Source organism: Schistocerca cancellata, chromosome 1, assembly GCF_023864275.1.
Source record: "Schistocerca cancellata isolate TAMUIC-IGC-003103 chromosome 1, iqSchCanc2.1, whole genome shotgun sequence".
Taxonomy (NCBI): Eukaryota; Metazoa; Arthropoda; class Insecta; order Orthoptera; family Acrididae; genus Schistocerca; species Schistocerca cancellata.
This window is the reverse complement of record NC_064626.1, coordinates 695,937,312-695,950,259: the sequence shown is the minus strand read 5'-3', so window position 1 is coordinate 695,950,259 and position 12,948 is coordinate 695,937,312. Positions and strand designations below refer to the sequence as shown.

At 35.6% G+C, this 12,948-nt stretch overlaps 1 protein-coding gene across 1 annotated transcript in view; it reads right to left on the bottom strand.

Moving 5' to 3' along the window:
- Nucleotides 1-12,948, bottom strand: part of LOC126184504 (uncharacterized) — a 747,836-nt gene that overhangs the window by 66,810 nt on the left and 668,078 nt on the right. Inside the window, exons 11-12 of the mRNA XM_049926899.1 lie at nucleotides 8,186-8,305; nucleotides 2,080-2,145 (exon numbers count right to left, since the gene is read on the bottom strand). Coding sequence (XP_049782856.1) covers nucleotides 2,080-2,145; nucleotides 8,186-8,305 — 186 coding nt within the window. The remainder of the gene's footprint in view (nucleotides 1-2,079; nucleotides 2,146-8,185; nucleotides 8,306-12,948) is intronic.

Genomic DNA, 12,948 nt, shown 5'->3' with positions numbered 1-12,948 from the left:
CACACAACTCTCACAGAGTGAACTATTTGCAACTTTTTAATAAATTTCCACAGTCAGAATTCAGTACACATCCCAATCATTTTAAAAGTAAGTTGTATAACAGGTTAATAAACAATCCACTCTACAATTTAAGAGAATTCTTGAATACTATTAGTGTAAAAATTGAATTTTAAGATTACTATTAGAATTTGGTGCAACCAGTAAAGATAGGATAAATGATTTATGCATGCAATGTGAACATTAATCAATACTGTATCATATCATTAATGTAAAGTCTATTCCACAACACATGGTCAACTGCTAATAAAGAATCTGAACCTATGGAATGTTCATTCACCAAACATCAACAACCAGTCTGCTATCAAAAGCACTGATACCAAACTTCCTGTTGATCCTGCACTTATCTATCACTCTGATGACATGTGCAACATCTGATGACAATCCATTTGTATGAGTTACCAAACAAATCCATCCATCACAATGATGGGCATGCTCACTCTCCAACAAAGCTACTGCCTCAAATTAAATGGCTAGCAATTGACAGCAGGCAGTTGCTGCCTACGAGTAAGTGAAAATGTCTTTTTGCTGTAGTTTGTCTACTGGTAAATTATCTCATAATAAACAATAAATAACTTCATGTTCCAAAACCATAAAAACTATCTCAGGGATCACACAAACAAGAGTACATACTCTTTGAAGAGCACAGAGATATGCTGGTCTTTATCATACGACTGAGGAATATGATGATTTTCTCCTCAAAAATTAAAGTGATGAAGCTCATGCTATTATCTCTCTATCACTCATGAGGTCTTACTCTGTGGATCAGCCATTAAAAAACCAAAATCATTACCATTTTTTTTGCTAGCAAATGAGAGAAAAAGTGACATGTTACGTTTACAGTATACTTCATCAGTCACTGAAAAAGGCAGGTGCCCTTTATAATTATTCTTATCCCTGTTCCCTTTCATTCTTCTAATGAATATTGTTCAACTGCAACACTTTAACATTTTATCTTTTCTTCAGAGCAAAATTTCCACTCTGCAGTGATGCATGTGATGTGGTATGTATTACACTTAGCATGCAGGTTTCATTCGGAAACCAACTCCTAAGCTGTGAGTAACACTTTGTTACAAGAGACTGGTGAACACCTAAATAGACAGGCACATGATAAATTTTTAAACAGTGTGGCAGATGTTGTCTGCTTACATTTTGTCCCTATCTCATTCCATATTCTCTGTCTCTGAACAACTGGCAGAGCTGGTGCATGTTCATAGTGCCACAACCACAGCTTCTGACTCTCACTCATAAAATTAATAAACTGTATATGCAACCCAATCATTCTCATTTTTAGTGTAATATGTGTCGAGCTTCTTTTACATTATCCATATCAAGCATCAAAAAGGCAAAATTGCCATCACCAACACAAATATCAACATTAAATGTACAACAGAATCCTAAATTGCACACAACAAATAGAACTGGTACAATAATAATATCAGCTGGCATGTTATGTGGTACATTTTCTCTTGTTGAGTATGCGTCTCCCCACAGTTCATCTTTTTGCGTGATATATTCTTGGAGCTTGAAAATAGTGGTGAGTAGGTAGTATTGAGTGACTGGAGCTGTGTATGTAAAGGCTATTTGTGTGTGTGTGTGTGTGTGTGTGTGTGTGTGAGAGAGAGAGAGAGAGAGAGAGAGAGAGAGAGAGTTGGGGGAGGTCAGTCATAAAAACACACACACACACACACACACACACACACACACACACATGCACCAGACAAGTTGTATGGGTCTAGCACTGTGAAATTCAGAGACTGTGCTACAAAGGTCAACAATGAACTGTCTGTCTGTAAGATGAATGGTTGACTTTACTTATATGATCAGTTGTTTAAAAGCAAGTATATTTTCACTATCCAATACAAAGCAGATTTATGTTAAGTAAACTTCAGGTTACTTTATAAAATATCTTACATAATTACAAATAATTGCTTTCATCGCACTTGTCACAATACTTTCCACACTGCTACCTTTACATGGAGGTCTGGAAAAAATATTTGACAGTAAATATTGACTATGTACCTGTAGCTGGCTGTACACTGGCTGGCCTTTGTGGAGGTCCTCGAGATGGGGCTGGAGCAGGAGGAACTGTAGACAGATATGTTGCATATGCATCACCTATCTAGAAAGTAGTATAACATTTACATGCAGTCCAAGGCAGTTACTGAATTGTTGGAATAAGTATTTGAAAACTGTCCTTTTGTAGTCTTTTAGTTTCCTGTAGTATTTACTGTAATATGAATGAGCATTATTTGCTGAAAAATGCTAACTTTGAAAACTTAATTTTGTTCTTACATAAAATTTAACACTGTAATTCAACAGTGCACACAACAGAAGATACTGCAGATACAGAACACAGTGGAAACTGCATAACAGCAAATGACTGACAGAAAGCTCATGGAAAAATATTATTAAAAAGTAGATTCTATATATTGTGCTGATGATAACTAAATGATACTCTATGTTAAGCTGATGGTGCCCATTACTGGCTAAAAATCATAATTATATACAGCCAAAGATAATAATGACAGCTTTATTTTCATAAGTGAAGCTCAGATGAAGTGGCCTAATCAAATGAATGAGAGAAAATAATATTGTAACATACAGCACAACACATACAATGTAGAATGTCTAAAGTGAAACCTGGTGCTGAACATATTTTACAATTTTGAATTCTTTTCTCTCTTTTTTATTTGCATCTGCATACATCTGTTAAGTATTCAAGTTTAATTTTACCTTCAGGCGCAAGCTCCATTGTACACTCAAGTTTATAGTCTTCTGTGATAAATGGTTATATTTCCTGTCATGAACAATGATAATAAATTTTGACTATTATCAGCCAGAACTTCCACACACCTTAAACTTGACTGTCCCTAGTATACTTAGTATAAACAAAGTTCAAACCTATGATCAGATACTTTTCTCAAAAACCTAATCTCAAAAACTTCATCTGATTAATAAAAAGATACTTTTTGGAAGCAGAGGCAACTTAAAAGTTCTGCTGTCCCTTTTAGCACTCATACAAAAAGATGCAAAATCATGGTCTAAAATGTTAATCCAGATATTTGGTACTAGGTTTCATGAGACAGAACACTCATTGACAGAATACTCATTGCCTTCTCAAGAAAACGTGAAAACTAAGAAAGTACACAAAACATGGTTATGCAGCATAGGTTAGTACAGTTGCAGCTAATGATGTACATTGCCATGCATAATCCAAAACTAATGAAACAAAATAATTTTTATTGCAACTTTAAATCAGGAAATTAGCACTAACACATGCAAATTCTGCAGTTATATCTTCCTAAGGTGGCATATTTTGTTAGTAGTTAACAGAAAATAAAGTAAAGATGTTCTCTGAGTAAAGCCCTAGCATTGCTATAAATTCCTTGCGTTTTATGACAATTACAGTACATCTAAATATGTGGTGTTTTCATGTTTTGTAAACTGTTACTTCATCAGATAGATCACAGTGTTAAGTGTTTTGTTTGTTTAAGAGAATATTAACAATACAATGAGAAGCTCGAACATTACTTTAGTTCCTAAAAAATAAGGAAAAACAAAACTGGTTTTGACTTTACAGAAATACAAGCATCCAAAAGCAAAAGCATTTACAAGTTTTCACAGAGACTTAATTGATACGGTGAAAAGGGATGCATGGAGAGGATGCATATCATCTTGAGGCATACTTTCATATGAGATCCCTACACCCATTATACAAAGTTTCAACTTGTACATTGTTTTCCTTCTTTTTTTTTTTAAACTGAGGCCTGAGTCATAACTATAGTTTTCTTCCAAAACATTATCGCTTCTTCAATTCAAGACAGTAAAAGTCTGTGTAACTTCTAGGTTCTGGCTGGTTGGTTGATTTGGGGGAGGGGACCAAACATCAAGGTCATTGATCCCTAGGTTTTGTTGCTGGGTAAATGCTACACATTTTTTCTTTTCTTTTTTTCTTTTTTTTTTTTTTTTTTTAATATAGCTCAGTAATTGGTTGAGAACAGTGCTGTATTCAAACAATAAAATTACGATGTAATTGTTCGTAGAATTTTTTATCCATTTGAAAATATGTTTCCTGGAAAACTGATTGCCTTGTGGATGGAATCATGTGAAGTGTGGCTATAAAATAATAGGACTGATTCTTTCACAGAATAAGTACAAATGTGCCAAATATGAATGACCGATAGCTGTGAGGCCTCCTCAGTTGAATGCAGTGTCTTTGGTGTCTGTAAATAAACCAGTGTGGCCGGGGCCGTCTTATTATTTTGTTTTGTCAGAAAAATGATAAGCTAATAGTAGAGCAACAAATTCTCATGAAGTTTCACATGGAATTTGGAAAAACTGCCACTAAAACCTATTGTTTGCTAAAAGAAGTGTATGGCAAAGACTGTTTATCCTGTATGCGGGTTTTTGATAGGCTCAAGCATTTTAAAGGCGGCCAAGAAGACGCTGAAGGAGACTCACACCCAGGACGCCCTTCAACAACAGAAACAGATGAAAATATCTCAAAAGTAGGTAATCTGATCAAGCTGACCATCAGCTGAGTATTTGATTGATTGCTAAAACAGTAGGAATTGACAATGAATGCATAAGGCAAATTTTATATAGCCAATTTACCATGACAAAATTGTCAAGATTGGACAAAAAGGAGCTAATGAAAATGTTTGTACTGACACTTTAATTACCACTGAAAATGATCCTAATTTCTTGGAAAGAGAGATAACGTGTGGCAAACTTGGTTTTTCACTTATGATCAATAAAATAAGTGTCAATACATGCACTAGAGGGGCCTGGCTTCACTAAGAGCAGAGAAAGACTGAAAGAGCAAATCTAAATTCAATATTCAAGGTATTGTGTAACTACACTGGGTTCCTGAAGGTCAAGCTATTAATCAACATTACTATTTTGAGGTTCTTGCTCAACTCCATGAGAAAATAAGGAAAAAAGGACTTGAATTATGGAAGAATCAAGTCATGGACTCTTACCAAGACAACACACTTGCTCATACTGCATTGTATAGTTAGAGGTTTCTAGCAAGTACAGCATCCCAGTATTAGACAGCCCATCTCTTTCACCTGACCTAGCACCATGTGACTTTTATCTATTCCCAAAGGTTACATCTGCCTAAAATGGAATAACATTTCAGTCCACTGAACCAGGGAAAGAAAAACTGGCATGTGCCATCAAGTAGCTCACAGAGGAAGACTTCCAGTACTGTTTCCATCAACGGAAAATGTGCATGGTACATTGTAGAGATAAAGGAGGGGAGTATATTGACAGTGACAATAAATAAATAAATATGTATGTGTTTGAAATAAAGTGTTTTACAGCAGTAGTCCTGTTATTTTATAGCCAAGCCCGATAAGAAGTGCATACAACACTTTCATGGCATTGAATTTTATTTGAACTCAGAATCACCCAATTCTGTATAAAAAGCTGAAAAAGTGACAGGACAAACATGTACTCTGTTTTGTTGCTGTATGTGAACTAGAGCATTTAGAATTTTTAGGTAATGAAAGGAGGAAAGGAAACTAGGGTTTCATGTCCTAACACCTAATAGGTTATATGCTTCAATTAGGAAAGGATGAGAGGAGAAGGCAGCAGTGGAAAATTAAACCTGCTACTTCTGAATGTAAATATAGTATCTCATCCACTTCCCCACCTCTCTTTGGTGATGTGATGTTATCATGCTGGAGAGAAATGGAAGATAATGAATCAGAGTTAGTGAATAAAGTAGCAGGAATGATAATGGAAAAATGAAAATTCCAAATTTATCTCATTAAATAAATGAAAGATTTATTCGTTTTGAAGGGAAACCAGAAAATATGTAAGTACAAGCAGTTACAGAAACTGAAATGAGAAGGGACACCAACAGTACAGGGAATCCTAAAGATTAAATTAAGTAAAAGACAACTGAATGGGAGCAGAAATGAGTGAAATATTAGACAATGTTCATCATAAAATTTCACTTCTAATGTCAGTTAATTTCAATGTAATTATAACCCTTTTACTTTCATAATTAAACTTCTCTCTTTTCCTAATTAGTTTTACATTACTCCCTCCCCATTAATATTCTTATGACTGTGTCACATTCTCTGCTTTCTCTTTCTCTATGCCCCCTCCTTCCTACAACCTTTTCAACAAATTTCTTCTCCATCTGTCTATATCATTCTCCTCTCTCTATCCTTCTCACTGTTGCTTTCCTGTGGGCAATTTTGTTAGCTCTCCAAATGCTGCCTTTATTTTTCCCCAGTGGTATAGTATATGCTCAAACAGGAGCATTAATGTCTTGTCCATCAACTTTTTCAACTTTGAGAAAGAACTGATTGACTCAAAAACTAAAGAAACCCTTGTGTTTTCTTTACTAGTTGCTTATAAGTCTTGATAACTTAGGCATTTGGTGTTATCAGCCTTCATATATTGCCAGAAATGCTCGGTGCCAATTTTAAATGAAACTGCTTCTGATGAGATGTTTATGACTGCATTAAAATTGTTAAAAATATCACCTAAAACGTAAAATGGAGCAGGTAATGTTGGTTTACCATTTGTTTCAAGTGATTAGTGTGAAGCACTCTTTCTAGTATGGATGCAAGTACAAATCAACATCATTTGGAGACTATGAGCTGTATAGAAGTTGTATCCCCACTCCAATTAGTTTCCTGTTGACAGATACAACTGGATGTTGACATCACAAAAATCAACGAAGGCTCAGAAATAACACATAAATTTATCTGCCATGTATTTTGCCAGTGTGTTTCAAACATTGGCCACATTATGAAAATGCTTTACATAAGGCAAGAAGTCTATAAAGCTATGGAGATGTTTTAGAAAGAATGGCCTAGTTGAAAGGTGTGTATGATGTAGCATTGGAAAGAAAACATGATGACGCTGGATTTCCATGTTGTGTTGGTGCCTTGGAGGCTCTCTGAATGACTGCAAATAGTGGCTTGAAATCATACTGAATGAATGCCAATGCCATGTTGTCAGGGTTAATGTTGATTTATTATTTCACAGTACTGGAAGAAGAAATTTCTTGTATCTTGAAACCAATCATATCTGAATACCATAATTCAGTACAAATTCCAAAAATGATGTGGCACATTGTCAATCCAAATGCAGCCATCTGCATCCTAATATATGTGTAGAGAACTTGTAATCTTTTTTATGGCTGATTACCAGTGTTACAGTCTGGCATTGGACTTTGGAATTGGCTCAATGCCTGTATTTTGGAGCTAGGTACATAAGTCACAACACAATATGACAATGTCACTTGTTGTGATCAAACCAGATCAACTGGAACCATATGACATGTGTAAGTGACCTGGAATACACAATGGACCCACCATTACTCCATCACGATACTGGAATATTCGAGATACATGACATTTTTACAATTCATCTCTGGGTCTTTAAGCAAACCATACAGAAGCTCATAGTTCTGAGTAACCCATCAATGAGGTTTCTCCATGATCTTTTGATATACTGATTAATTGCTTAAAGCTTTGTACAGGCTTTATTAAAACTGTTGGGCTAGTTACAAAATTGGCTTGTGACAACAGTGCAAACAGATGCTCATAGTCCCTCAGTTCAAGGGAATTTTGACCATTAATATAACAACCATAGATGTTTGTGTGTGTGTGTGTTTTGGACAGTTTCTTCTAGGTGTGTAATTTTTTCTGTTGGTCACTGAATATTCTGAGCTGGACTTCCAGTTGTCATTTTAAGATAGAACTGAAATACAGTGTTTATATAATGATTTTTTTGTGCTGTGTCATATTCATGTTTTCCAGATAAATCAAAAATGTTACACAATTTGCATCGTTACAATTATATTTCAAGGTTTCATTGTTGCAGAGTTTTCGTGTGGTAAGGGTTTTCTGAAACAATTTTATTTAAGCCCCCTCAATTTTTAATAGTTTTCTCTAACGCACTGCACCAACATTCCATTAGAAAGGAGAATACTACCATATCAACTTTCTCATTACCTCACTTTACTACTTTTTTATTACTTGTTTTTACTATGCATGGATTCATGCATGGGAATGTCACACTTGAAACATTTGTCTCTCATAACTATGAAAACACATGCAGGGATTTCCAGCAAACACCATCTATCATGTCCCCTCACCAAAGTCTGAACCACTTGCTCCATCAGTCATGCTTTGAAGTATACGAAAAGCACGCGAGGGAATTGCTGGCCCTCTGTATCTGGGATCTGATTCATTGTGCAGAAAAGAGTCCTCGTCCACTAAAGGAAACAGCAAAATTAAATGTTTTCAGCAGTAGCTCATGAAAATATGATGTATAAATATGCAAAGAGCCTGAAATGTTTACCAAAAACCATTCCCCAAAAGAAATTTCTATTAGCTGCAATATAAATACATTGTAATACAGTGTTAAAGACCAACAAGTCCGCCATCTACTGTCTGCAGAAGCTTGTGCTGAAAGAGGAGGTATATTTACTTCCATCACCGGTTTTCATCTGCCTGAAAGCTAATACTAAATTTAATTTTTTATACCACTTTCATCCAACATCTTGAAGACTCTTGAAGGGATATGACCACCTCTGTACCTTGGATTCTCTTCTTCCAACAAATGGCTTTCTTCTGCAACTGTCATTAAGTAAAAACAGAAAGTACTATACCTGAATATCATTCTCAGTGAGAAAATTACAAATGTAATCACAATATTTCAGTTTCATGTTATTCTAAAGCTAGGTTCCAGGTGAGTAGTTTTCAGTTACTTGGACTAGAATCTCATTAAATGTACTCTCATTAGCTGACAATAAAATAAAAATTTCAGCTAGTTTTTATGTTTTTTATGACGCTAAATGTGACTCAGCAAGCAATATTCCCGACTTATTCAACCAGTAATAAAAGATTAAAGTTGAAACAAGATGATGACACTTTTGACAGTAGGAAGATGAGCATGTTTTTGTCACATACAATTAACAGGAAAGTTTAGTAATAGGTTAGAAACAAATATAATATTTTACCTATTGGTCTTCTCTATGAACAGCTGACTTATTTGTAAAAAATACTGATATATTTGATATACTTGGCTGCTGACAAGATGAATATATTTGTTTTCAGTATTCTTACATCTAAGTGCTATTTCTTCAACATTATGAGCTATTTCTTCAACATTATTATGGATAAACTGCACTGTAAAAACAATTAAGCACCAAGTAAATAACTTAGGAATAAATGAGACCACTCACTAAATTGTAAAAGTGTTGAGAGGCTGACAGGCTCAGACAGAACAGATTGGAAAATTGCTAGTTTTCAGAAGAAATCATTTGACAACCTAGCATTCACATACACAAACACACACACACACACACACACACACACACACACACACACACACACACACACACACACACACACACACACAGACCATGTGTACTCACTACACCTCTGCCCCTACACTGAGCTGTCTCGGCATACAATTCTGTGTATGGTGCCGGCACAATGTAGGGGCACATGTGTGTTTGTGTGTGTGGGTTAGGGGGAAGGGGGGAGGCACCCCCTTGCATGCCCATGCTTGTGCATTTGTACCCTAACCCATCAAAGGATTTCTTCCACTATCTAACAAGTTTTCATTCTCTTTGGAGCATGACTGTTAATAACTCAATGTTCCTGCTGTCTCATGAGTGGTGTTCTTTACTTCCAAATTATTAATGTTTTGCTATAAATTTCCGTACTATATCAATAAAGCACTAATAAATTTGCTGTTTGTTAATTTATTTAGAAAAGTCAGAAACATAATTATATTGGATCTTACTGGTTTATAGGGTATGATGTGAAGTCTAACACATATTCTACAACAATAGAGTTTGAAATATTATATTTTCCTTTTAAGATATTTGCCAAGACAATAACAAAAGTAAGGATTTTCTGTTTGTTCTAAAACCTTTGAAAGCAGTTATTAGCTGATGAACCCAACATATACTCATAATAACTTTGAATCAGCCAATAGCTTAACATAGCACCTGTGAAAATGTTAGTCAGATTATACAAAGTCATGAATTCAATGGCAGTAGTACAGCCTATGTGTCATGATGAATGAAGCACCAACAGTTACTTAACAATATTTTATTGCAGTATATGACTGACTCAGTCATATCCTTGACAGGTATAGAACAAATGTCAGATAGGTGGCAAGATTACATTGAATGTATGCACACTGGAGAATAACTGTCCAGTTGTGTGAGGGAAGTCAGGTAGAATGTTTTATGGAACAATTAACTGACTCTGTATTTATGCTGCACAGGCACAGCTCTAGGTTTCCATACTGGGGAAGGCTGTGACATTTAACATTCGGAACTAACTTAGGCCTCTGTCTATGCTACAGATCAGTCCAACACTTTATCACAACAAATCATACTAAAAGACACATTTTGGGGATATCTTCAATGCAATGAATGTTAGCTTCACTGTATGCTTAATATTTTTCATCTTTTTAATTCTAAATTTGAGATATTTAATGTTTTGTATGTTGCAAGATTAAACAAAGATGTTCGCATGAGGTCATGGGTCTTGTTCTGTGATTTGGTGATAGATACAAACTGAGCAACTGCCATGCTGATTTAACTGTTAGAGGAACTAACAGACATTACTGTAATTGTTGGTTATTATATTTACATGTGTATATTATGAAAATATGTAAATGATTTATGCAATAAAGCACTCCGTCTTCAGGCCACAAGTGGCCCATCGGGACCATCCAACCGACGTGTCATCCTCAGTTGACGATGTGGATAGGAGGGGCATGTGATCAGCACACCACTCTCCTGGTTGTTATGATGGCTTTCTTTGACTGGAGCCGCTACTATTCAGTAGAGTAGCTCCTCAATTGGCATCACAAGGCTGAGTGCACCCCGAAAAATGGCAACAGCGCATGGCGGCTGGATGGTCACCCATCCAGTGCTTAACTTTGGTGATCTCACGGGAACCGGTGTATCCACTGCGGCATAGCTGTTGCCGGTTCATGCAATACACAATGTTAAAGATGTCACCAAAATGCAGATTTTTTAATATGGTTTGTTGTGGTAAAGTGCTGGAAAATGTGATGTTGCTGGGAAAACATGTTAACCCCCCTTCTTAGGTAGTTACAAAGGGAAATTGCTTCCTATCACCTAATAACCCATGTTTTGCTTACCTTAATTCACTTATTCATAGGTGAAAAGAACTTGTCTCCTCATGTGCGCAGTAAAATGGGCTATGACCATTTCATTTAAATTTGGATGAGTTAACAGTTCTTTTTCAAGAGAGCACATCATGAGCATACAAACTCTGCCATTATTAATAGTATTTCGCATGACTGTTTTCACCAATTATAGCATCCACTGAGAAGCAGTATTCTGTCTCTCTAGTCATCACTGTGATGATCACTACTATCGGTAGCAGGTTAACACTTTCAGGAGAAGTTTTTACCAAGTTTTTTTCACAAAGAAATTCATTAAGGTCACCTGGTGCTTTCATGAATCCTATTGTCTGTACAATATATTCAGTTCATGACATAAGTCTGAAGACTATAATTAAAACAAATTAACAAATGCTTTAAGTTCTTTTTTAGGAAAAGAAATGATATTTTGAAACCATATCAGTTCAAACAGCTGTGCAGTTGACAGGTGACCATTAAAATTCAATCAATCACTGAACTGAGTCATGATGCAGCCAAAGGTGTTTCAGGCACACATCTTTCTTGATTCTGTGAAATATTTGTTCTTATTGCTCCCATTGATGGTCAATGTCAAGTGAGGTCCTAACATAACATGCTGGGTACTTGCTGCAAAGTGAAATACATATTCAGTAGTTTTCACTGCATCAGTATTCCTTTGCTGCAGTTCATGGAACAAAATGTCACAATGAGGTATGACTTTATTTAAAAAATGTAACCAGAAGAGGAAATATTTGTCTAGAAGAAAACCCTTCAGTTCCATAGTTTTGTTTATTGACCTGTAACCATTTTCACAGTTGTCAGTAATTTGTTCCCTGCACTTAACAATTTTGTTTTGGTATTTGTATGCAGCAGTTACAATCTGTGATTTGAAATTCCATGTGATGGACTGAGGACAGGTAGGAATACGTTTCTTCACTATTTTATCAAGAACAGCTGTGCATCTCGGAGACTGGATAAAAAGGTAGAAATTCCTTACAGGTCAGTGAAAAAGCATACTTGCTTACTGCCTGTCATGTAATGTTCAATTCTTAAATTTGAATGATGTGTGAATGAAGTGAACTTTTTCGTATACATCTTTAATCCTAGTCGGAATTCCACTTTTGTGGTCACTCATATCAGGAGGACCATCGTAACACTAACCTATAATGTTTTTTCTGGAGCCTCATTTACCTGCTGAGAAGAGCTACAGCTCCACCATCTGGTGGAAATCTTTCATTTATATTCCCCAGTATCTTATATCAAATTTTTAGGGCCAGCTGTGATAAATTTGCACAGGCTGTGGTTTCATTAACCTTGATTGTGAGAATTTGTTCACTCCTGATAAGATTAAGGCATACCTCATAAACTGATTACAGCAGTTCATTTTGAATTATTTTGGACAGACATAGGAAAACATGATTTTCTGATTTTTCAGTGTGTTGCTTCAATATACTATCCAGTTTTTACATTAGACCATCTAGCCCTCAAAAAATTTCTGGATTCTTGGAATTGTCTGTATATTAAGCAAGTAAGCACTATCTACTTGGCACACTTTTTCCACAATGAAAATTTCATAATGCAATTTAAATGTTGTTTCCTTGAATTATGTTTTTCTTTCTTTCTTTCTTTCTTTTCTTCCCATTGTGTAAAATTTCCATTCTCAGTCCAAGCACTATCACTACAATTTCTAACAAGATAAGTGACATGGTGAAAATGCATTTCTCA